This window comes from Nanorana parkeri, unplaced genomic scaffold (assembly GCF_000935625.1).
Source record: "Nanorana parkeri isolate BGI_ZX_2015 unplaced genomic scaffold, ASM93562v1 scaffold260, whole genome shotgun sequence".
Lineage (NCBI taxonomy): Eukaryota > Metazoa > Chordata > Amphibia > Anura > Dicroglossidae > Nanorana > Nanorana parkeri.
In genome coordinates this window covers 362,855-389,124 of record NW_017306528.1, presented here as the reverse complement: position 1 = coordinate 389,124, position 26,270 = coordinate 362,855, and the positions used below count along the sequence as shown (strand labels likewise).

At 42.7% G+C, this 26,270-nt stretch overlaps 2 protein-coding genes across 4 annotated transcripts in view; one reads left to right on the top strand and one right to left on the bottom strand.

Moving 5' to 3' along the window:
- LOC108787429 (catechol O-methyltransferase-like) lies at positions 1–13,170 on the top strand. Its single transcript, XM_018556983.1, has 4 exons — positions 1–171; positions 4,995–5,188; positions 6,787–6,918; positions 12,966–13,170. Exons 1-4 carry the CDS (start codon positions 33–35, stop codon positions 13,143–13,145), a joined length of 645 nt encoding a protein of 214 aa, XP_018412485.1. The 5' UTR covers positions 1–32; the 3' UTR covers positions 13,146–13,170.
- Positions 13,171–25,099: 11,929 nt separating this feature from the next.
- ARVCF (armadillo repeat gene deleted in velocardiofacial syndrome) overlaps positions 25,100–26,270 on the bottom strand; it is a 269,995-nt gene continuing 268,824 nt past the window's right edge. For all 3 annotated transcript variants that reach the window (XM_018556965.1, XM_018556966.1, XM_018556967.1), the window contains one exon: positions 25,100–25,482. The gene's annotated coding sequence lies outside the window, so the exon portion shown is untranslated. The remainder of the gene's footprint in view (positions 25,483–26,270) is intronic.

Sequence of the window (26,270 nt, the reverse complement as noted above, 5' to 3'; positions counted from 1 at the left end):
AGACGTCGGCGACCAGAAGCTCTATAGCATCTATGGCTGGAAGTAAGGAACAGCGGATCCTGGACTTTGTAAAGGAGAATGCAGTGAGTGGAGACCCTCAAAGTGTGGTGGATCAAATTGATAAATATTGCAGCCAGAAGGAATGGGCCATGAATGTGGGAGATGAAAAAGGTAATACGCAACAACAGCAGCAGCACTAAATGGGTTGTGTTCAATAAGGATATGCTCATAGCAAGAACTGTAGTGTAGAGAATGATAAAAGGTGACCTTTAGACCTTCACATATATGTTCTGTTAAGCAGGGTATCGTATGTATAGAAGAGAGCAAGGAAAGGCAGAATGGCCAATGCAGAACAGACTTAATGATTCATTATAGGGCAGAGGGGGATAGCAATGGTTTTAAGGACAATACATATACACGTTTAACAATCCAAGATATTCTGATCTGTCAAACATCTGCACTAGCGTTTTAAAGTTTGGAATCTCAAAGAGATTACTTTGTAAAAATGGCTGCTGAATTTGGAGCAACAAATGTTAGTCCTCATGGTAAAGTCTCTAGCCCCTGATTCATTGAGAATTGGTTCACAACAAGTTGCGTAACCAGATTAGCACAGCTAAAACTCATTTTGTGTATGTGTTGTAAGGTACTGGCAGTTTTGGGTTCAGAACTGACCAGACTGGAAATGGCCTTCTCAAGAAAATGTCAGTCTATTGTTCTGAGAAATAAAGGTTATGACCTTTCTTAGATTGCTGAGAAGCTGAAGTTATCATACAAGGGTGCCCTCTAATATGCTTATGAATATGCTTTGCAACTCTGAAGCAAGTGAAGCTCTATTTATTCTAATGAATGGAAAAAAAACTGCCAGTAGGGGAAATCTGTCACATGACTTTAACATAGTTTTTTCCTGTTATCTAGGAATGTTCTTTGCAGTGAGAGAACACACAGAAAGGACATTAAAAAGGAGAACTATGGGGGTTAGGGCTTTTCCCCATAGTTCTCCTTAGGGTAACGGGAGGACACAAACTAGCATCCTTCCGTTACCCTAAGCTCAGTATACCGCGAGCTACAGCTCGCGGTATACTGAGACGCCGGAGCGGATCCCGACGTAGATGACGGGATCCGCCCAGCTGCGTGAGTGACAGCTGGCTCTGCCTATCTAGAGGCAGAGCCAGCTGTACCCGCCCCCTCCCAGTCGGTTCCGCCAGTCAGCGCTGGCAGATCGGAGCGGGGAGAGGGGAATCCAGCCCTCCCCCTGTCATGGCAGAGAGCCGTGACAGGATCGCGAGGTGGCCGAACCTGGTATGTGTTCGCTCACCTCCCGATCTACTGAGCCGACCTGTGACAGTCTCATTGTCACAGGTCAGCTAGAACTATGTTTTGGGTTCAGAACTGACCAGACTGGAAATGGCCTTCTCAAGAAAATGTCAGTCTATTGTTCTGAGAAATAAAGGTTATGACCTTTCTTAGATTGCTGAGAAGCTGAAGTTATCATACAAGGGTGCCCTCTAATATGCTTATGAATATGCTTTGCAACTCTGAAGCAAGTGAAGCTCTATTTATTCTAATGAATGGAAAAAAAACTGCCAGTAGGGGAAATCTGTCACATGACTTTAACATAGTTTTTTCCTGTTATCTAGGAATGTTCTTTGCAGTGAGAGAACACACAGAAAGGACATTAAAAAGGAGAACTATGGGGGTTAGGGCTTTTCCCCATAGTTCTCCTTAGGGTAACGGGAGGACACAAACTAGCATCCTTCCGTTACCCTAAGCTCAGTATACCGCGAGCTACAGCTCGCGGTATACTGAGACGCCGGAGCGGATCCCGACGTAGATGACGGGATCCGCCCAGCTGCGTGAGTGACAGCTGGCTCTGCCTATCTAGAGGCAGAGCCAGCTGTACCCGCCCCCTCCCAGTCGGTTCCGCCAGTCAGCGCTGGCAGATCGGAGCGGGGAGAGGGGAATCCAGCCCTCCCCCTGTCATGGCAGAGAGCCGTGACAGGATCGCGAGGTGGCCGAACCTGGTATGTGTTCGCTCACCTCCCGATCTACTGAGCCGACCTGTGACAGTCTCATTGTCACAGGTCAGCTAGAACTATGAGGTGAGAGGAAATCACTCATGTCATAGTTCTCCTTTAAGGGCTCCATACTGCACTCTATTTCATAAATGAAATATTACAAATACAGACGCAGTGTGGTTAAATAAAACTTATGGTATGTGGAAAATGGATTTTGCTCTTCATTTTAAATAGGCCTCTGAGATTTGTTTAAAGAAGATGTCTCACTAAAAATATTACAATTTCATTTCATCTTCCAGGGGACTAGGTGCATGTAGCACTTGGTCCCGTTCAAATCCATCGTGCATGTGCCAAGCAGCGTGGTCAAACAGTTTACCCAGCTCTGCCCAACCATGCTGCTAGCAAGGAGACTGCATTTTGAGTGACAGCGCTGGTCTCTGGCAGCAGAGACCGCTCTAGACCAGTGCTGCTATTCATAAGAGATCGCTCAGCACTGATCAATCTGCCAGGCTGTGTATTTACAAGCACCAAGGCGGATAGATCACAAAGCCCTGCAAACTGAATAATCACTGAGTGATCTTTTCTGAATAAATGCTCAGTTATGTCAGGGCTGTGCCATACACTGTACTGGAGCCAGCAGCCCTGATCATTTATTCATAAAAGATCACTCCGCACTGCAGGTCTGTGATCTCGCTGCCAGGTTGTGTATTTATAAGCTGCCCTAGGATATAGATCACACAGCCTGGCAGTGCTGAGTGATCTTTTCTGAATAAATAATCAGCGCTGTCCGGTGTGATAGAACTGCTGCTGCCCTGTTTGTTTACTAGCAGCCGGCAGCTCTATCACAAAGTTCTGTAGTGCTGATTGTTCATTTACTATTTCCAAATGAACAGTCAGCTAAGAGAGGAGACGGGGGCTTAGTGCTGGCTGTACCATCCACCACAGGAACAACCATATTTCAGGCTTCAGACTGGGGTGAGGCTACAGCCAGCATTAACAGAAAAGAGAGAAGCTTTTATTTCTTAATGGGCCCCCCTAGGGTTGCCAGCTTTTTCTTTTGGAAAATATACAGGAGAGAGCGAGAGCAGGGCCGAGACAGGCAGGAGAGAGAGTGAGAGCAGGGCCGAGACAGGCAGGAGAGAGAGCGAGAGCAGGGCCGAGACAGGCAGGAGAGAGAGCGAGAGCAGGGCCGAGACAGGCAGGAGAGAGAGCGAGAGCAGGGCCGAGACAGGCAGGAGAGAGAGCGAGAGCAGGGCAGAGACAGGCAGGGGAGAGAGAGCGGGCCGAGACAGCCAGGGGAGAGAGAGCGGGCCGAGACAGCCGAGGAGAAACAGCCAGGAAAGAGAGCAAGCGTTGCTCAAAATCAAACATCTCTGCTTTTATCAAAGTGTTAATAAGCAGCCTAAATGCAAGGAGGCTCCTGATCTGTATCTCTACACTTTTGGAATCTTGGCTCTTTAAACATCAGGCAGAAACATGGCACTATAGGCATGATTACCTGATCTCTTTGCCTGCTACTGTCTCTGCAAGCCAGTGGAAACCCAAACTGTACACAGCACACACAGGAGCTCCACAACCAACAGTCCAGGTGAATCCCAGACAGGTGTGATACTGGGTTTGTTTCGCTCCTGGGAGATGTCAAGCTCTTGTGTATAGCCCTTTTTAGACTGATTTGTCAACCCCGCCTGTAACCAGTTTAACAATACAACAAAAGAAATGTGCGAACTGTTAATGTGGTAGATTTTTGTGCCTTCCGTGTTTTTAAAGGCATGTGCTTTTTCCACTAGCGGGCAGATCTTACATCTGCCACAGGGGAACATTCCTTTTGGTTTGTTGGAGTTTTCCTTTATCCGTTTTGGTTTAAATTCTGAGCTCACCAGAGTGTCTTTCAAATTTGTTGCTCTCCGTGCTGTCAGGAGTGGACAGGTGAGACCGGCATATATAATTGCCTCTCACCTGAAGAGCAGTACGTCCCGACGAAGCCCCAAGGGGAGGGGCGAAACGCGTAGACGCTGCTGTCAGAGATTAGGTGGATGACCCAGAGACTGTCGGCTGTACAGCCCTAATACCTTTTGGATCAAAAGTTACAAGAGGATTAAGCCCCCCAAAAAAGAGTAAAGTCTGGATCACTAAACACCCGGATGCATACCAACTGAGGGTGAATCAAAAGGACACACAACAAGCAACAAGTCATAAACAGCCCCAACAGTGGAAATCCGTGAATGGGAAATCGAAGGACTGACCGGGAGGTCATGTGAGTAGATCTGCTGTTCGGCTTCAAAACACGAACTAGCAAAAAAGCTTTAAACTACAATTCACTGTCATATATGAATGATCCCCCGATGTAAAAAGGTCCGGAGAAATGTTGTATTATTGATCAAGATAACTAAGCACATCAGAGCAAGTACTTAATCCCAGGGTCAACTTAGATACATTCCAGTATCAAAAACAACCTATAGACCTTAGGAATCTAGGAGATACATGTACGGCCGATTAAGGGACATCTATCCACCTCACCACCGATCAAAGTCAGTCAGACTAGTCATCGTTTTTTAATCCTTTGACAGGAAACTGTCAGCTATGTGTTCACTAATGTTTTTGCATGTCTTCGATCAGTAATAAATAGATACATTTCTTTAAAATCTGACATTGCAGTTTGTCCCAGCCGATGATTAACCCTTGAGCTGCCTTCATCTGTAAGACAGTTCGCACATTTCTTTTGTCCCCCAATCGAAAAGGGACCAAGTTTTATATTTGGTCCCTTGGCGGATAAAATAATGTAATTGTGTGATATTTAGTTTTAAATGTTGTAGGAACAGGTACAAACGTAAGCTTACACATAGAAAATAAAGCCATGTTCATTCATCCAACTTGATTTATTATATCCTAACTTTTTTCCACCTCGCATCTCAGTTTCTCAACCGTGCGTAATTTTGTGGTGAATGTGTCTCAATATCTATTTTGTTATTTGTGTAACAGGTCTAATCCTGGACAATATAGTCAAGGAGACTAACCCGTCCATAGTTCTGGAGCTGGGCACATACTGTGGGTATTCTGCCATCCGCATAGCTCAGCTACTAAAACCTAATGCTCGTCTGCTCACCATTGAAAGGGAACAAGCTCATGCTGCTGTGTCCAGGGAGATGATTGAATTTGCTGGATTCAAGGATACGGTATTTATAAAACATTTAAAAAAAAACTACGATTTAGAAATTTGCTGCTAAATGTTTATATAAAATTATCATACTGCCATATAACGAAATCAGCCCACCCAAAAACTGCTGAAACGTTTGGTAGCTGCTAAAGATGTCAAACAACCTTGTATTTCTGCTCAGCTGATGCAGGAGCATGCTCCACTCTACTTGCTGGAGAGTGTCAGGAGTATGTGAAATAAGAGCTACCTAGCACTAAGGATATAAATAAATATCTAGAAAACGTGAAAAACAATATTGTGCCGAGCTAATAATCATGCACATCTAATACAATGAAACATATATAAATGAATTGCATATATGAGCCTTCAAGCAAATAAAGGCATTAAAATTATCTATACACAAAAAAAACAAAAACAAAGAGTCCCAGAAAAAAGGAAACAATGGTGATCGTGCAAGAAAATTCCTCAGATGATTCACAGCCAATCTGCATGTAACTCTCAGGTAAGGATAATCACACAATGCAGGCAGACCTTCACCTCCACCTCCACCCAGTGAGTGATGACAACAAGTGAGTGCTCACCTGGGGAGGTAGACCCACAGAGCTAGGTCAAATGCACTTTTTCCCTTCTTAATGGGGAGGGAAGCCCATGCACAGAAAAAGCGATAAGGTCTCCTCCTCTCACAGGTACCAGAATAAATTCAGGAGGAAACAGAAAAAGGACAAGGACATAGTGCCTAACGTCCAATAAAATGCAATTTATTAAATAAAAAAATGCGTACTCACAATGATGCAAACAGTACAGGCATTGGGTATTGTTGGATCCAACCAGCAAGGCAAAAGGCAGCAAAGCGTCTGGCTCAGCTTAGTGCAGTGACATCAGAAGTTCTACCCTACGTACGTTACATCAAAACACGTGACTTCATCAGGGGTCTGAAGCTACTGCTGTCTTGAAGCCTATTATCAGAAAAGGCAGTAAACCAGGCGCACTTCCTCTATCATATATATGGAAATAGAACCATCAGCAGAGACAACACAGGCCAGAGCACAGAAGAAAGGGAATAACAATAGGTACAATTACGTATAAAAAATATAAAACCAACAACATAAGACATAAAGGAGGGGCCTGTTTTTTAATTGGCAATTTAAAAAATACAAAGACTGTACATAAGACAAGACATGGACAAGCTCATCAAGTGACGAGGGAGCATGGAGCCGGCTTCCCGGCCAATCAGGAAGCCAGCGGTGTATAACAACTTGCCGCCCGGCTTCCTAACACCATACGTTCTAGTACTAGGATCAGCATCAGTGCATCCCTAATATCTAGATCACAAAATGATCCCAATTACTCATTAGCACAGCTTTGTCTTTTTTAGATATATCTATAGATTACGGAGTAAAAACTAGGTTTATTGCATTCCTATGCTCTGAGATCTCCCCTTTTATTCTATCCCCCAATAGGTGAAAAGTGATAATTCTCCTTGCACATCTGTTTTTCTGATGGTAGAGCAGCTGCCCTAACATTTCAGGAGAGCCACTTAAATATATTTGAACCTTTTAAGGCTTTTACCTGCACCTGTGACAGTATGTTCTATAACACTGCATTTCCTTTCTTCAGATAGAGGTAATAGAAGGTTCCACAGAGAAGATCATTCCAAGGCTGAGAACGGACTATGGAGTAGAACATTTAGACTTTGTCTTTATTGATCATTATAACGAGAGATACACGGCTGACACCAAATTACTTGAAGTAAGTAGACTTTATTAGGTAAGGAAGCTTAGGAAGAATTATGTAGGAAAACGTTTGATGGAATTTGTGCTACTGCAGGTCCTAAATACAGCTCTTATTAGAAACATTGACTGATCTCGGTCTGGGTGTATTTCTACTAGGATGCAATTCATTCACTGTTTCTTTCACGGAGTTAGCACTATTATGTGTTAAATAATGCAGCTTTTACTTTGCAAGCTTATTACATGATGTAAAGCAGGGGCGCCCACCATTTTTCGTCTAGAGATCTACTTTTCAAATGACCAGCTCAATGAGATCTACCAAAGAGAGTGGGAGGGAGCATGGCGGTGCATTGAAGTCAATGGCACTGCAGCCACGCCCCTCACCCGCAGTGCGATCGCCTGCACCCGGAACGCAGGCACATGCCTGCGCTCCGGTCCAGTTTTATACTGAGCTTTGGGTGACGAGAGGACGCTAGTTTGTGTCCTCCCGTTAGCCCCCATATTAGGGGTCTAAACAGCCCTCTGCTATTTCACTTTTAAAATAGAAAAAGAAATTGAGGACTCTGTGTGTCCTCAATCTCTTTTTCTGCAGCCTCTGTTCTAAATGAACGGAAAGCACAGAGGCTTCCCATTCATTCAGAAACTATTTACTATTTACCGTCATCCAGTTTCTGAATGGGGAGGAGCCTCTGTACAGAGTGCTACTCCCCATTGAGAATCTCATGAATGAACAGGACGTGATGTAAATCACATCCTGTTCATTCATAACTGGGGACACATAATAATATGTGTCCCCAGTTATTTACAAGCACTGGAGTGATCAGCTGATCGCTCCAGTGTTTGTCCTGGAGAGAGAATTGGTACACTGATACACTGGATCTCCACTGGATCTCCGCTGCTCTCCTGGGCACTTCAGCCACGAGCGGCTCCCTCTCTCCTCACAGATTGGCGTGATGCCGTGATAGCGGCTCCGCCACACGCCGCCGCCTGCAGCGCTTCGTTCACTTCTCCTCGGATCCCGCTGCATACAGATGGGGGAAGAGCAGCGGGAATCCAGAGAAGCCCCACTGAAGGAGGACAGGACATCACGATCTACCAGGGATCGCTTTGCGATCGACTGGTAGATCGTGATCGACCTAATGGGCACTCCTGATGTAAAGTGTTCTGTGATTGACAGTTCTGAAATGGTTTACAGTATGTACAGTATGCTGAAAGGTATAATATGATTATTACTGGACATCTCTGAATGAATGAGGCTCCAGCGATAAAACAATTGTGCCATTTGTATAGAATGTCTGAGGGGAAGTTAACACTTTACTGTTAACTTTATAACTCCCCCGTCCGTTCTGCCAGTTTTTTTTTTACTTTTTGTAAATGACTTGACTTGAATGATACATTGTATTTCTGACTCCTGTGGTTGGAAAGAGAGAAAGGGTGTGCGACTTGCATCCTTTCTACGTCAATTAAGCTTTTTTTGGGCCTACTTTAACCACATAAGGTAACAGTGCTTTAAAAAAATCTGACAGTTTAAGCTGCCAAAATATGTTTGTGCAACACTTAATGTCACCTTTCTACTACACTGAAGTGGATTAAGCACAGATCATGCTTGATCAGCTTCGTCCCTGGTTTCTGTGACCGGTAAATAACCGCTCTGAACCCGGAAGCTACAGCATTTCTTCTTGCTTCCAGTTTTAATCACAGAAAAGGAGATTAGCGAATGGGTGTTCTCTGGTCTCTCTGCCATCTTGCCACCAACACCTGCGGAGGCTGTCCCAGGCCAGCCGAACTCGATAAATGGCAGGGGGAGCACCCTCTGAAGCCCATGGAAGTGATCCTGCCACATCTAACACAAAGCTGACAGTCAGTTTGCTTAGGCTGAACATAGTCCCGCCGTATTATCTGCGGGGCATTAACTACCAATTACTATCGGTTGGGGCATTAAGTGTATTATCTGCGGGGCATTAATTTGTATTATCGGCTGGGCATCAATTGTATTATCTGAGGGGCATTCATTATTGTTGGCTGGGCATCAAGTATATTATCAAAGAAAATAAGATAGCATTTATGAAAAAAAAGGAGGGGACTGCATTGGCATTCCGGAACTACAAAGAATGCAATAAGAGATGTAAACATGAAATCTGGGCAGCTAAAATAGATTATGAAAAGCATATTGCCATAGTCAGTAAAAAGAACCCCCCAAATTCTTCCAGTATATAAACAGTAAAAGGGTAAGGAAAGAGCAGGTCGGCCCAATAAGACAAAAACGGGAGATTAGTCACAAACGACAGGCTGAGGTATTGAATTCATTTTTCTCCTCAGTATACACTCAGGGAAAAAACGGGTTTAATGGAGATAAAAATGTGAGTAGCTTAGTCCGTAAAACGCTGCAGTGGTTGACAGTAACCGGGGGTTCAGCAAAGACTTGATAAACTTAATGCAAATAAATCATTAGGACCGGATAACCTACACCCCAAGGTACTTAAAGAACTCAGCCTGGTTATAGCGAGACCATTATTCCTCACCTTCAAGGACTTCATAATGACTGGTAGAGTACCAAGTGACTGGCGGAAGGCTACAGTAGTGCCAATATTCAAAAAAGGGTCAAGATGCCAACCTGGGAACTACAGACTAGTCAGTCTGTCTAACATCAATAGTATGCCAACTGTTAGATGGAATGATAAAGGACTATTTAGTGGAGTTTGTTCATGAAAATGGTATAATAAATAATTGGCATGGATTTAGGAAGGACCGTTCCTGCCAGACCAACCTACTAACATTACACGAAGAGGTGAGTAGAGATCTGGATAGAGTGAAGCCGGTGGATGAGGTATACCTAGATTTTGTCAGCTTTTGACACGGTACCACATAAACGCTTAGTACAGAAGCTGAGGTCTATGGGCATAGATAAAATGGTGTGTACATGGATAGAGAACTGGCTACAGAAACGTGTCCAGAGAGTATTGATAAATGGCTCTTTCTCAGATTGGTCTAAGGTCGTGAGTTGCGTGCCCCAGGGTACTGTGCTAGGCCCCATACTGTTTAACCTGTTCATTAACGATATCGGGGAAGGTGTTAATAGCTACCGTATTTTTTGCTCCATAAGACGCACTTTTCCCCCCCCAAAAGGCAGGGGAAAATGTGTGTGCGTCTTATGGAGCGAATCCCTATCGCCGGAGGCCCGAGACATACAGTTTCGGGCGCCGGGCGTAGTTTTTTGTACATTTAGCCCTGCTAAAGCAGAGCTAAATGTACAGTAGGAGCCACTGCTCGTTTAATACGAGTGATCTAAATCAGATCACTCGTATTAAAACTGAGCAGCGTCGGCGGCGATCGAGATCACCATAGAGCCCCTAGAGCAGACGAAGAACGGACGCGGTCTCTGTGTGATCACTGAGACCGCGGCGCTGTAATCACAGCGCTACCTGTCTCAGCGGTCACTAACTGCAGCTTCTGTCACAGAAGCTGTGAAAGAAGCTCCGGTCTGTTCTGTGCTCCATAAGGCGCACCGGACCTCCCTGCGTCTTATGGTCCGGTGCGCCTTATGGAGCACAAAATACGGTATGTTCCTGTGTTAGCAAACAAAGCAAGCAGAGTACTGTCTTGTATTAAAAAGGGAATGTACTGTAGAGACAAGGCAATAATCTTGCCACTTTATAGATCACTTGTTTGGCCTCATCTTCAGTATGTGGTTCAATTCTGGTCAACAATCCACAGAAAGGGTGTTCTTGAGCTGGAGAGGAGTCCAGAGCAGGGCAACTAAACTAATTAAGGGGATGGAGGACCTGAGCTATGAGATAAGGTTATTAAATTTAAGGGCCTGTTCACAGACGTCCGTTTTCTGTGCTGACCTGATCCGTATGCTCCTGCACTAAAAATGCATCCCATTGTATCCTTGTGTTTTATGGGCTGCAGTTCTCATGTGCGCAGTCCGTTCAAGTAACGACATACTGCATGTTAAAAAATACTGCATGTTACATTTTGTACGGTCAGGAAAAGGTCAAAAACGCACTGCACTGCAGCTAACATACTGACAGCCCCACTCCAGCAAAAAAAAAAAAATTTTTTTTTTTTTTAACTGGAACGCATCAACAACGTGGCAAAAACACATAGCACCGCGTCCGCAGATCCGCACCTGAAACTCATGTGAACAGTCCCTAAACTTGTTTACGCTAGAAGTGAGGAGATTTAAGAGGGGACATGATTTTGATGTACAAAATGTTTAGTGGCTATGGCAACATCAGCAATAAACTGTTTACGGTAAACTCCATAAAAGGTGCCCATACACCTTACGATTATCGTACCCTATTGACTTTTCGTACGACAATCGTAACGTGTGAATAGAGTGCCCGACCGATAGTACTGTACAATCGTACAACTTTTGACGTTCAAGCATGTTTGAAAACTTTGGTCGATCGTGCGATGTTCGCATGGTTGGTGGCGTTTCCGTCCGTCAAAAGTCGTACGATTAACGCTGCGCATGCGCAAGCGTAAATAATTACGGTCAATTACCGCAAGTCGTCAACTACCGCTGATTGAACCTTGCGATAAATCGGGGCAGGATGGGGCCGTCGTAGGAAAATCGTACGACGGTTCAATCATACGATAATCGTAAGGTGTATGGGCACCTTAACAAAGACTAGAGGCCACCTCTTAAAACTGGTGGCGAAAAGATTTAACCATGGGGGCTTTTTTTTTTCAATTAGAGCGGTTATAATCTGGAACTCGCTGCCACAAGCGGTGGTATCAGCAGAGGAGTATTGAATCATCTCTGTTCCTCAGAGATCATAACATACAGGGGTACAGGTACTCTTAAAAACAAGATCACACAGGGACTCATGTACACGCACGCACTTACACACACACACACGTTGAACTTGATAGACCTGTGTCTTTATTCAACCCCAAATACTATGTAACTATGCTATAGCAGCCTGGGAGTGTGTTTAAAAGCCTGTGCTTCTACCAATGTAAGCTTTATGTTGGCGGCATCAATAGGGCTCTCTATACTGCACCAGGAACAATATCCCAATCTCCAATTATTAAATTTCTTCAAACTATCAATTTCTGAGAGGTCTTTGGTTTCCTCTGAAGATAAATGCAGAGTATTCATGTATGCAGGAGATGCAGCTTGATTCCATCTACTCTGACTTGTGTCAGCACAGTAGGACCATCCTTTTATTCACCTCTATATTAAAGAGAGATAATTATGTACCGTATTTGCCGGCGTATAAGACGACCCCCTACTTTTTGTGTTAAAATATAGGTTTTGGGCTATATCGTATAAGAGGAGTATAGCCCAAAATAATGTTTAAAATGCACCCACTAACATCCATGGCGGTATTTCCGAGTGTGGCTCGGGGTTAATTTTCAGTACCATAAGTGTTAACCCCGAGCCACACTCGGGATTACAGTCTCTTACCTTGTCCAGGATCCCTGCAGCGTCCATCTTCCGTCCTTCAGTTACTACCGCGCTGAGCCAATCACGGCAGGCTTTGTATTCATTAATACAAAGCCTGCCGTGATTAGCTCAGCGCTGAGCCAATCACAGCAGGCTTTGTATTCATTAATACAGGCTTTGTATTAATGAATACAAAGCCTGCCGTGATTGGCTCAGCGCAGTATACTGTATGTAGCCGAAGCTACATACAGTATACCGAAGTATACCCGGCGTATAAGACGACCCCCGATTTTCGGGCGATTTTTTTAGGTCTCAAACCCCGTCTTATAGGCCGGCAAATACGGTACACGCAGTGCAGAATAGGACTGAAACCGTCTTCTGTAGCCAGGAGAGACCTTTGTGTAAGTAAGATGCTCAGAGAATCTCCAGTGTAGTTTCTAAAGGTTTACTTTGATGCAGTTTGACTTACCTGTATGCAGTAGGCTTTAGCAAAATGCTGCATGCTTGTATTACATTTTCATAAAAATATTATTATAATGAAAGGATGGTCCGTGCGCTTGAGTATTTTTTGCAGTTGTTGGTATAGTCACGTTTTCATGGTGAATAATTGAAAGCTGGAATGTATGTATCCACTTTGGATTGTTAACTATCTTTTTTACTCTTTGCAGGAACTCGGCTTACTCAAGAAAGGGAGCGTTATAGTAGCAGACAACGTTGTGTACCCTGGTGCTCCAGACTTCCTGGAATATGTAAGGACAAGTGGTCGCTATGAATGCACCAACTTCCCGTCTCATGTAGAGTACAGAAATAAGCCAGATGCTTTAGAAAAGGCAGTGTTCAGGGGGTAGTGATCATTTGGGCAATGAAACCGGTTGACAAAAAAACATCTTAAATACTCTTTTAAATAACATGCTGGTAGATTAATTGGCTTCTGTCTAAATTTTCCCTCCTATGTATGCATATGAGATAGGGACCTTAGATTGTAAGCTCCCGGAGGGACTGATGTTAATGTACACTATGTAAAGTGCTGTGTAAATTGTCAGCGCTATATAAATACCTAAAATAATGTATAGCAGCTTACTGATTTTTGTCCCCCTGATCATTCTTAGAATGACACACTTCCTTTCCCTGGCTGGCTACTCTGGGTCCTTGGTTTCTAAATGAGATGCAAAATTTGCTCTCATCAGAAAAGATGACTTCTTGACTACTGAGCAACAGACCAGGTCTGTTTTTCTTTAGCCCAGGTAAGACGCTTCTGACGTTGTTTGTTGTTCAGGAGTGGCTTGACAAGAGGAATACGACATTTGAAGCCCATGTCCAGGATCCGTCTGTGTGTGGTGGCTCTTGATGCACTGACTCCAGCCTCAGTCCACTCCTTGTGAAAGTCCCCAACACTTTTGAATGGCCTTTTCCTGACAATCCTCTCCAGGCTGCGGTCATCCCTGCTGCTTGTGCACCTTTTTCTTCCACACTTTTCCCTTCCACATAACTTTCTATTAATGTGCTTTGATACAGCACTTTGGGAACATCCAACTTCTTTTGCAATTACCTTTTGAGGCTTTCCCTCCTTATGGAGGGTGTCAATTATGGTTTTCTGCACAACTGTCAGGTCAGCAGTCTTTCCCATGATTGTGATTCCTACTGAACCAGACTGAGAGACCATTTAAAGGCTCAGGAACACTTTGCAGGTGTTATGGCTTAATTAGCTGATTAGAGTGGGACACTTTGAGCCTAGAATATTGCACCTTTTCACAATATTCTAATTTTCTGAGATTGTGGATTTGGGGTTTTCATGAGCTGTAAGCCATAATCATCACAATTATGACAAATCACGGCTTGAACTATCTTGCTTTGCATGTAATGAGTCTATCTCATATATTAGTTTCACCTTTTAAGTTGCATTAGTGAAATAAATGAACTTTTGCACGATATTCTAATTATTAGAGTTTCACCTGTAGGTAAGGTTTTTTTTTTCCCTTGATAATGGCAGATGTTCCTTTCAGATAATCTGGGCTCACATGGTTAAAAAAACAAAAAACACATTTAGGGCTAGTTCACACCACAAACCGTGCGTTCCAGCCCAATTTGGTGGCGGGACGCAGTGTATCACATCCCAGCTGGCTCCCGGCAGGAGGGGGCATGGTGGTGCATTGAGTCAATGGCACCGCAGACACACACCCCGACCACAGTGTGAATGCCCGCACCAGAACGTGTGGCACATCAATGCCTGCGTTATGGTCCAGTGCAGTCAGAAAAAACACAGGCGTTGATGTGCCACGCATTCGGGTGCGGCCGATCGCACTGTGGCCGGGGAGCATGGCTGCGGTGCCATTGACTTCATTGCACCGCCACGCCCCCTACCGCCCATTAACGCAGTCAGCCGGCCGGAATGCGATCCAGTGCGTTCCGGCACCAAATCGGGCCGGAACGCACTGTTTGTGGTATGAGCTAGCCCTCAGGTTCTACTAAATTCAAGTAAAGAATAATTGAAATGGTTTAGGTTATTGAGGCACACACCTTCCCATCCAAGTCACTTCCCAACAGCCCCGTGTTGGTTCAGCGCATTGTTTTAATTTTTAAAACAGGTTAGTCCTGCTTGCGTAATTTACATTAATAACGGACTTCTTTTTATTGGAGGATCCAAAAGCACAACAGCTTTCTTTTATAATCAAATACGCTCTATAATACCTTAAAATGTACACAAAGTTTTCTGGCCAATCCGTTAACTTCTTCGGCAGTTAAGTTCTGACATTACCCTGTTTCCCCGAAAATAAGACCTACCCCGAAAGTAAGACCTAGCACTATTTTTCAAGATTCCTGTAATATAAGACCTACCCCGAAAATAAGACCTAGTTTGGTGGTAGCATGTGAGGGGGAACTTGCAGGAGAGATGGTATCAGCCTGCAGGCACATACTGTATTAAGAGGATGACAGGGGACTCCCTCCGGCCAGCGCAGTGACCGTCAGCACTCCAGTACCATACATCACCAACTGCCCTGAAGGCACTGCTTAATGTAATGGTACCGTAATTTACAGCACTGTTCACTGTCTGATGTCCCCACTGCTGCACCGCTGGTACAACTGTCCTTGATGGCAAAGGAAGACGGCGCTGTCGAAAGCAAGGCGGCGGAGGGAGCAGAGCCGCATTAGCCGATACTTCCTCTATAGCTCCGGTTACTGTGACAGGCGGAGTGATACCAGATAACTTTGGATTGTTGTAATATTTTGTTGCACCTTAAAAAAAAAAAAAAAAAAAAAAAAAAAGACATCCCCTGAAAATAAGACCTAGTGTGTTGTTTGGGGGCAAAAACAATATAAGACAGTGTCTTATTTTCGGGGAAACACGGTACTTTATGTAACTGCCAACTAAAGTCAGCATTTTTGATCATCACTGAGCAGAATGGGATGCAGGGAATATAAACACAGTTGAGGCTCCATTCACACTGGAGTGGCTGTCTGTGCATATTCTGCCCCAAAATAGTGCGATAATATGGCAGATTCCGCATGTTCGCAGCTAAATAATGGCTGCAAACGAGCGAAATACGGGCAGTTCAACATATTGCGTTTGCATCCATTGCGGTCTTCCGCACGGAAAGACCGCACTCTTGGGGTAATTGTGGTTTGTCGCCCACTGCTGGGAAGGTTCACCACTGTTCCATGTTTTCGCCATTTGTGGATAATATACCTCACTGTGATTCGCTGGAGTCCCAAAGCTTTAGAAATGTGGGGGGGGGCAAACACTTTTTCACAGAGGGCCATGTGGGTTTGGATTTTGTTTTCCCTTAATAAAAACCTTCCTGCATGTTGTGTTTGTGTTTTCTTTGACTAATATTTACATTTGTTTGATGATCTGAAACATTAAAGTGTGACAAACGTGCAAAACAATGAAAAATCAGGAAGGGGGCAAACACTTTTTCACACAACTGTATATATGTATATTTCCATAACTTCTACACCAAGTTTGCAAATGTACTTCTTGAAGATGCCCACAGGACGTACTTCCTCAATGCAGTGACACAATTTCACTCAGCCCTGTGAATACAAAACGTCCTTCTGTGACCATGCCAACTAAGCCGACTATCTGAACTACAACCCAATGTTTATACTTCCAACAATCTAACAATCACTGCATGATGGGATGTGTAGTCTTGAGAAATCAATAATGCATCAAATCAAGCAGCAGGGAAAGGGAAGCAAAGCACACTGCGAATCCAGGAAATTGTTCAAAGTAATGGGCAGACAGAAGGCAGCACTCACCACATAAAAGGGATTTCTTTTGACGTAAAATTTGATTACATTATCAAAAATTATAGTATGTAATTCAATGAATGCCAATGTTATAAAGGGATAGGATATGCTGTGACTTTAGAGCTCCTTTAAACTAAAGAGTATGTGGCAGTAGGCTGTCAGAACAGGATAGCCAGGGCAGAGATTTGCCCCAAGGCGATGCTTAAAGCCAGATGCTGATCCAGGCCAGGCTGTAGAAAGGACAAGATAGTTCTCACGGAGTACTTCATAGGATGGAATTTTTTTTGCCTCATACCAGAGATGGCATTGTCAACTGAATTCTGGTCGGATGACCCCCCACAACCAAGATGTCACTGCAGAAGGGACAACTGAATTGCCCTGTGCTCCAGGATGATGATGATGGGAAGCCAACCAACCAAGTCCTCTGTATTGAGAGGGTATCCAGGACTCCTCCGCACTCAAATAGGCATTCATCATGAAAACCTTCTAAATCATTAAAAGATAGCATTTTCCTAACTCCTGAGCTGGATTGGATATCCACCATGCAAGAGAGGCCTGGCCTTGCTTTTGAGGTGCATAGGATAATCTCTGTGCCTGCTTGGCACTCACAGTCTAGAGTGAAACTAGAAATCCAGCATTACCTCTATCCACCTTCTGGGGGAGAAGAGTTCTCTTACACCCTGTAATTTCTTTGATGTAAGTATACAGGGAAGTGGAAAAAAAAAAAAGCCGACCAATGCTTGCCAAACAACCCAGCACATATGAAAAGGAGGTTAATTTATGATAAAGTGTGTCAAGCTAGCCCATCTACACAGTAGCAAAATGCAGAAATTCAAGGTTTTGGAGGACAGAGGAGTCTGTTAAAATAGACCCAGACTCGTTTTTCGTCCAGACCGCAAAAAGTCCGACAAACTGCCTTGGATGCAACCGTAGATTGCCTTGAGGAGTATTCCTGTGAGGGCTGTCCACTTCTTAAGGAAGCCCTCCTCAATAGACTATTTTGGAGGGTCAAAAAGCTTTTCAGGGTGAGGCCAGTCACTGTACAATATAGGCTCTAAAAGAGAGTGAACCAGTTAAGGTCTTAGCAGGTTTGGTCATTTTCAGGGAAACTCAGGCTGGAAACCTTGGGACAGGCTGACTCAGGCTGCTTTTAATTCCAGGCATCAGCGCATCACATCAATAAGGGTTGCAATAGTAAAGTTTTGGGGGAAAGCTCTGCAAAGAGTTTGTCCTCCTGATCAGATTCCCAGATTCCTCCAGCATAGTGGCTGAGAAGGGGGGCGGTGCGGCGGGGGAAGAGTCTAAAACTAACTCCACTGACGACCCCTGCAGTCAACCACCTACCCAAAATCAGGCATGGTGGAAGAAAATTATTTTCTGGAAAGTAGGAAGTGGGGTGTGCCCTGAAGGTTATGGAGACAGCAGAGGAGCAAGAGAATCTGACTGTGGGCAGTGCTCAGAGCTGAGCAAACTAGGGCCTGTAAAAAAAAGTACAGTACCCTCCCCCCCTTCAGCCAGTAGCAGAATGTGAGCTGGTGAAGAAGCACCTGCAGGAAGAAGAAGAAAAAAAAAAAAAGTGCCTGTACATGTGCAGCAGGACTGAGATTGAGGCTATACAGATGTAGTGGACAACCCCTGCTACAAACTTCAGCTGCCTCGAGCGCTGGAGCACCAGAAAATAGTGCCAAATTTGAAATTCAGGCACTCCTCTTCCCCATGGCTGCAACATATTTAAAAGTGTTGCAGCCTCGCTCTCCCATAGCTCACAATGAGGACCAAAAGCAAACTGAGCACCAGGAATTTAAGCAGACAGAGCCCCTGACTTACCATGGCAGACATTCTAATCAGCAGAGCATAATACAGGGACAAAATCCCATTCTGGCTTCACCCATAACCGTGGGCATACCCCCTTTTTACCAGGGACTCTTCCGGGACGAACCGCAAATGGTATTTCACATAAGAGTGGCCAACTCTTTGAATCAACGTTCACTAATCAATGTCAGAGACTGGTAAGCAGTTGTGCAAAATGCCTACAAGTAGTCATTTTTGTTAAAAGGGGGCATCACCAGCTTCTAAGGCCAAGAATTTTACTTTTTTCCACAGTACACCATTATATCTACTGATATTTTTGTTGAATAAAATGTATTACAAAAGGCACATTTCCTTGTGTTTTTATTTAAGTATATCACCTTTATCTGTAGGCACTGTTTAGATGTTCAATGTTTACCTGTTCAGATATGTTGAAAAGATCCACAATGTCCATGGTGTGTACTTACGGGTAACTGAATTGCAAATGGTATTTTTCTCCAAAGCATGGACATAAGTACCATATTCAAAAGAATGTAAAATGTGCTAATTTGTGAAGGCTTTTGCTCATCACGTTCTTCTACTCAGGGGCAGATTAGAGAACACAATGGAGGAGGCAGTGTTTTCGTCCAGGCATGGTTTATTGAAAACAGGTCAAGTTTGTCATCTGTTCACACCTGGCACTGTACAGGCATTCTGTCTACCCAGATTAGTAAAACAATCAGCATATATTACAATGTTATTTCCAACAGGTTCTTTGATTTTGAATATATCAATTTGAAGGGGAGAAGGAAAAAAAAAAAAAAAATCAAAAACTTTTTACCCAACAATCACTGTAAAACCAGAACTGTTTCCTCCTTTATAATTATTATATTACATACAGTCTAAATACAATTCAGAAATCCCATTGGCTTAACTTAATATGAAAGTGTAGCAGAGCATAGAGGATAATGGTGGGGGGCTTTCCAATTTCCAACTTTTTCCCCCATTCTGCTTATACCCATCATGAAGATGTGTTTAAGGCACATGATAGTTACAAACATGTTTACTTGTAGTCTACTAATCAAACGGTCTTCATATTGCATTTACCCCTTTGACTGCCATGTTCTTCGATGTGTTTAAAAACATTCTTACAACTTGTGTTTATTATTTTGGCAGCAAAGGGTTTGCATTGCCTTGCATGTAACCACTGTTCTTACTAAAACTAACTCAGTTGTTATATTTTATACCCAGAACTTACAAGCCTGGGAATGGATGATGAATAGTGCTGCAACAATGCGATGTAAGACCCACTTTCTTCTTCAAAACTGATATAATCAATGATACCAGTCTCAATACAAGGCCTATCTTCTGAGAAAGTGCACCTTAGCGACACTGTCCAAGTCAATGTGGCCCAGCAGGCACAGATGACCTACATCGTCACTGTGATGTGGGTAGTGGAGATTCATTCCCTTAAACACGTTAATTGGTTGAGATGTGATTAAATGAGATACACTGAAATGACAAGCTCCCATTGGGATTTCACAGCAAAACTTCACAAACTGTACAAAAAGCAAAGTATAAAAATGGAAAAGTATAAAACATCTGAATATACCAATAGCTACAAATGCAAATGTGTTAAAAAAAAATTCTTAAAACATACATTTGAGATGTGCCTGCCAATGTTCCTGTGATGGAGGTAATAGCACAGGGCTCATAAGGAGGTGTCATGTCTTGTACTGAAAGAATAATGAGTACTGTTCTTGCCAGATGTTCTCCATATCTCATGCTGTACACAGAGTGCAGGGAGAATGCAAGCCTCGGCCATTGACTTAATGAGACCCCAACAATACTAGATTGTGAACTGAAAAGCACCATGATCATTAATGTTCGGTCGATCTATAAAACGAACATGTATAGAAAATCTAGGGAAAACGGTACATCTGTTTTCATGCATTTTTTTTTTTTACATTTTATATATGGGAAAAGCTCAATTTCCAAATGGAAACAGCAATAAATGCTGCTCACATGACCTAGATTTACACAATTTTTTGAGAATCAAAGAAGCAAAAATATATTACAGCACATTGCAAATATCTTTGTCCTATTAAATATACCATTGGGTAAAATTATAGTCTAAACAATTGTGTTATAAATAAAAGCACAGCAGATGAGTGTCACCACAGCCAGGCCTTTTTCAGCCATCTTTCTGCTCTAGGACCAAGATTCTCACAAAGTTTTAAGATTTTACCTATTCACAGAACTTGATGAAATTAAGGTGCAATCGTTAAGCTTTACAGTGTCTATCCACAAATCTTTGCTGGTATGTAATCTTTGGACACTGGAGCTGGACAGCCAAGTGGGTGAAATATCAGTGGCAGAAATGTGCAAAATAGATTTAATGTTTTCCTTACATGCACAAATATTACTAACCGTGACCTTGCCTATGGGAGGTATTCCTATGACTATGATGGACAAGGTACATGGAAGCTCTCTAGACAGACAGCTCCTATGAATGCAGACTAGAGATACAGGTATTTCATTTTGAATAGTAAATCACTGATCTCTAAGGAAAACAGTTACTCTATGTTGAAATATCCTTTAAAAAAATTCTAAGTGTCCCAACATTTTCAGCAGCAGAAAGAATATTTATACATAACAGTGTTAATAGTCAAATTACAGTCAATGTATTAATGAGCAGAAGGATTCCATGCGTTTCATTTTCCCCCTACTGGGTAACCAGCTATGCCTGGGTTTGGCTCACAGTTTGGCACTTTATCTCTACCACTTATGTTAAAATGATCTACCATAGACTATATATATATAGATCCAGCATGCTACAGCCATATGGCACTTGCAAATGACAGGAAGAATCACATAAAAACCATGAGGAATGAGGATACTGTTGCTTCACTCTATAGGCATTCTTTAGCACATTCATGGTGTAAGCAGACATCTTGGGCACGATTTACTGCAGGCATAATGTTCACCCTCACCTGTATTCACTTTAAAAGCCAAATTTACCTTTTATACCATGTTTCATGTTATACCTATATGTAGGGTGTAACATAAAACAGTCACATTGGAGCCAGAGCTTTCCACCCACGATCAGCTGATTACACTTGCAATGTTTTACTGGCTCCAATGCAAAAACAATTCTAAATGCATTTTTTTTCTTTTATGAATGAGTTCTTTTTAAAAAGGTGGACTTTACTTTTAACTAGCCGATTAGATTCTAGGAAATTAAAAAAATAGGCTCTATCCCAAAGCCAGATGAAATACCCCGGAGTGAACACAGGCTAACCGAATATAACAAATCAACAGTAAATCAGCCCTTACATGCTCGATCATACTTCTGAGAATCCAGCCTATAGGAGCTTGTAACACAAATACAACAAAAGTGATGTTATTCAGTAGTACAAAGTGTAGTAACTCACAGCAACCAAGCAGAATTCATCTTCCACTGGTATGACTACAGAAAACCAAAGTGTCATATGTTAGCTGTGCTTTTCATAATGCTCTGTACTGAAGCCTGGAAATGCCTCGCGTTTGATATCACATGGTCCTTTTAAACTGCTTTACTGAACACAGCAAAAGGTTTGTCTGTACTGTGTACAAGGATCAGACACTAATTACTTGATGAGAATCTACAATTGACAAGAGATCTATTTACATATTTATATGCAATGTTTGCAGAGAAACATCACAGCCTTCTCACAGTAGTTACCGTCACTGAGCAGGTGGTATTTAGAGAAGTTGTCACGCTTTTGGATCACTGACAAATTGCTAGGATTGATCCAAAGTTGTATCATCAAAAATTTGATGCTGGGTCTATAAACATCAAATAGAAAGGCTGCCGAATAAAAGATCAGAGGGTGCATCATGTGGATATGCTGTCCCTTTATGCAGCATTCTATTTTACCTCAAATGTCTGTGTGTTCTAATAATGATTGGTTATATCAGCTAATCGTGTCTAGAGTAGGGTTTGCTGAACTCCAGTGCTCATGGCCAGCTAACAATGGATGTATCCACTTTATGTAGTCCTCTTAAGCGGTTCCTAATGACTATGTCTGTGCTGACACATGGGGTCATGAAAAACATATCAGGGACCAGAAAGGATGAACACTGTTCTCAGTTTATTTTCTCTGATTTTGGAATCCCAAAGACTCTTCGTGCAATTGCTCTGTGATCTAAGTGTCATTGTTCCAAGCTAAGGACACAAAACACATGGACCTGGGGCCATGATTGGGACTCCTGTCCACAGGATGTGCACATCGACTATAGAAACCCACCTACAAACAGGTAATGTGGTAAAAGGCATATGTTTTATGGAAATATAACAAAGTCAGAGTTTATGCCAAACACCCAACATGGCAAATCGAAATCTTTAGTAGAAAAAAAAAAATGATTTGTCCGAGTGGGCGTATGAAGAAAACACAGATGAGATTTGATGTACTGTTTTTAGTACATCACCCATAGAGCAGAGAATAAGAAAATTGCGATATAAAAATGGAAATATCTTGCAGAAAAAAAAACCATACAGAAACTTGCATACAAAATAACTGAGAATGTGTATACACACCTGTGGTTCATCGGATATTACAAATGTATATGCGCTTCAGTACAATAGGCCAGAGTACAGAAAATCTTATTGTAATACAGAATAACCTGCAGCATTGTAGAGCAAACCACCATTGTGATCAATTTCGTTATTAAGAAGATTCAATTGTATGCTGTTAAGGGTAATGTCAGACACACACCCTATTACTGGGATCTTTTCTTGAAGGTAAAGCATTGTGCTGGCAGTTTGGCCAATGTCAGAAGTGCAACCTTCATTACCAACAAGCTACATCACCTCAGTGCTAATATAATCAGGATCACTCTCCATACACTGGGGTTGGGGGGACATTTAGGACTGTTCTTCCCCATTACTCTCCTGCAGCAAAAGGAAGACTGATTTCTATCTGAAGATCATGCAGCTTCACAGCATTTGAAGCTGTACCTCTGACAATGCCTTGACTGCTGGCACACAGAAAGCATGCATATTAAAAAAACACACAAAAAAAGGATACATAAGCTTCCTATGATCAGAAGCTGGCTAAACCCTTTCTATGCCCAACCTGGATACTTGCACTTTGCTGTTCTGCCATGTGGCGTGCAAAGTACCTCAGTAGAAAACATGTCCTATTCTGACACTTGGCGAAAAAGTCAAGTGCAACTGTACTAATCAGGAGCGCAGATTGTACGGTTAAATGAATCCTGGAAGCAGCAGAGCTACGGGTTTGTTCTCCATGTTCCACCCAAACTGGTACATACATGCAGGGCATGGGTGGACTCTCCTCTAACTGTGCAGCCTTGATAACATTCCAAGAGCTTGAAATGGAAAACTGATGAAGTCATTGACTTTGGTTCAGAGTCTGGGAAAGGCATGTACAGTAGGCAAACCAATATCAATTCCAATCAAATTACCTCAGATGCGGGTTTTTTTTTAGTGCCCGTTTCCTTTTTTTTTTCATGATGCAGTTTTGAAACCACACCAAAATGTAGCAAGCAAGATAATTTAAAAGTAAACCTGTTATGATACAAATATGGGAAATGCTAGTCATTTAGCTGCTTTTACTTCGGTACTTTGAGTCACTGACCTGAAACAAGTATGCAGATCGGGAAAAAAATCAGAGGAAACTCAAGACTCCTAACCTGTATACCTGTTCAAAGTCAGGGGTTCACAGTATTAAATCAAGAGTGTGAGCCTAACAACCAAAAGGATACGGGGAGAGGTGAAAGACCCCCCGTTTCCCTGGAGACTGGTTTTCTTTCACAGCGCACCAATAAAAAGTATAGATGTGAACTGTGCCTCGAGTGTACCTACACACAAAGTTAAAGTACATCATGAAAATCATTACAAATCCCCCCCAAAAATCACACCCCACACCTTACCCTTTTGTAGCACATGTTTGAGAACCTACTGAAAATACACTAAAATTCAACTGTGACTGTAATTTCTTATTTTAATCAAAAGATTGCAGCAACGGTTCAATAATAAAAGGTCGTAAAATGGTTGTGTTAATGGCTTCATGAGAAAACTGTTCAGCAAAGACTCCGGGACAGTGTACAAAGTAGATGGTCACCTTTCAAGGAATCATTTGCAATGTGAATGAAGAAAGAGCACAAGTGGAAAAGGCAAAAGTATTTTACAGCAAAATTGCCTGCACACAGATTGAAACCAGAAAGTAATTTTTAAAAAATGATTTACATGCATTCCAGTTGATGACATGCACACTTGGCGTAAAAGTTCTTAATCTGGCAGAACTGAGTTGGTCTTATGCGCATTCTATAGCCAGGAAAAAAGAAAAAAATGACCTAAGGAAATGGATCTATTGTCAGTAAATGAAGCCTCACATCGCATTCCAACGCTTTCTCAAAAGACGAAACCCGTGGGGTCTACAGTGAAGACGTTTTTTCAGTTTTGTTTTTTTAAAATCTCCACTTTCTTCTTCCATGCGGCCACTTACGTTTTATTCCACCTTGGTAAAAACCACAAACCTAAATGATAATCCCATTATTCTTTGATGGGAAAATAAAATTCTATGCACCTCAGGCCACAAAACTTCAATATAATATTTTTCTTTCTTCACAGTTCACACTGAGGTTGCAAAACGCAAAGCCAGTAAAATGAAAGTGCTCATATTCTTTTATCCAACATTTTGAAACGTTTTGTGGCTTTTTTTCGTGCAGGAAAGATGTCCAATATAAACATTCCCCTTCTTTCCACTTCCTAGTCCTATAATCTGCACCGGCTCTGCTCCCCATGAGTAAGACAATTTTCTTCAAATGGTGCAGGATGCTTGAAAGGGAATGTTGCTTTATGAATATATACTATACATATATGTACTAAAAAAGTGTCAATTCTGAAGTAAAATTAAGCAACAGCGATTTTTGGCGATGATCAAAAAGTTTAGTTTTCAGTCACAGCAGATGGCAGTTTTCATCCAGTCTTATTTTACCAAAATGGTCCTCCTGTGAAAACGTCATGGCAGTGGTGGGCAATGATACCTCCTACATGTATTCAAATTTGTGATTCTTTGTTTAAAAATAAAAATCGGAACATAAAAAAAAAATGTCTTCCCCAAGAGAATCACTGCACGTTTATCCCTGCAAAGAAAAAAAAAAAGTTGTAAGAACATAATGGAGCTGGGCAAACTATACGTAGGCGCACCCGACGCATATCTGCGTGTGTATGTGGGGGGCGGGGACTTAAAAAAATGCTTTCTTTTTTTATTTTATGATTCTTTAATTTTTATATATTTTTTTTTTTTTAACACAAATAAGAAGCCCCCTATGGGATAACCAATTTACATGACAGGTCCTCTTAAGGGAGACATCAGGGGTCTCCAAGAGCCCTAATGTCCCCTATGAGTGCTTTTCACTCACCTCATAGTTCTAGCCGACCTGTGACAATGAGACTGTCACAGGTCGGCTCAGTAGATCGGGAGGTGAGCGAACACATACAGGCGTTTGCTCACCTCTCGATCCTGTCACGGCTCTTTGCCGTGACAGGGGAGGGGCTGGATTCCCCCCTCCCCACCAGCGCTACCTGGCGGAACGGAAGAGGGAGGGGCGGGTACAGCTGGCTCTGCCTCTAGATAGGCAGAGCCAGCTGTCACTCACGCAGCTGGGCGGATCCAGACATAATTGTCGGGATGCGCTTCAGCTGTGGCGTCTCAGTATTCCGCAAGCAGTAGCTCGCGGTATACTGCGGCCTCTCAGGGATACTGAGGGTTGTGGCTGTTACTAAGCTCTGATACCACAAGGCGCTGCAGTGCAAGGGCTGGAAGAGCATTTTTACTGCAATAAAGAGGTGCTTTAAAGAGCTTCAGGGAAAAAAAATATATATATTAACCCTTGCACAGCGCGCCCTGGTTACTATTTAAAGCGGTGCA

What these genes read in the sequence shown, in the direction of transcription:
- LOC108787429 (XM_018556983.1), top strand. Translation starts at nt 33, where the DNA reads ATGGCTGGAAGTAAGGAACAGCGGATCCTGGACTTTGTAAAGGAGAAT. An exon ending in GAATGTGGGAGATGAAAAAG is followed by an intron (nt 172 to 4,994) that starts GTAATACGCAAC and finishes TTTGTGTAACAG; the next exon opens with GTCTAATCCTGGACAATATA. An exon ending in TTGCTGGATTCAAGGATACG is followed by an intron (nt 5,189 to 6,786) that starts GTATTTATAAAA and finishes TCCTTTCTTCAG; the next exon opens with ATAGAGGTAATAGAAGGTTC.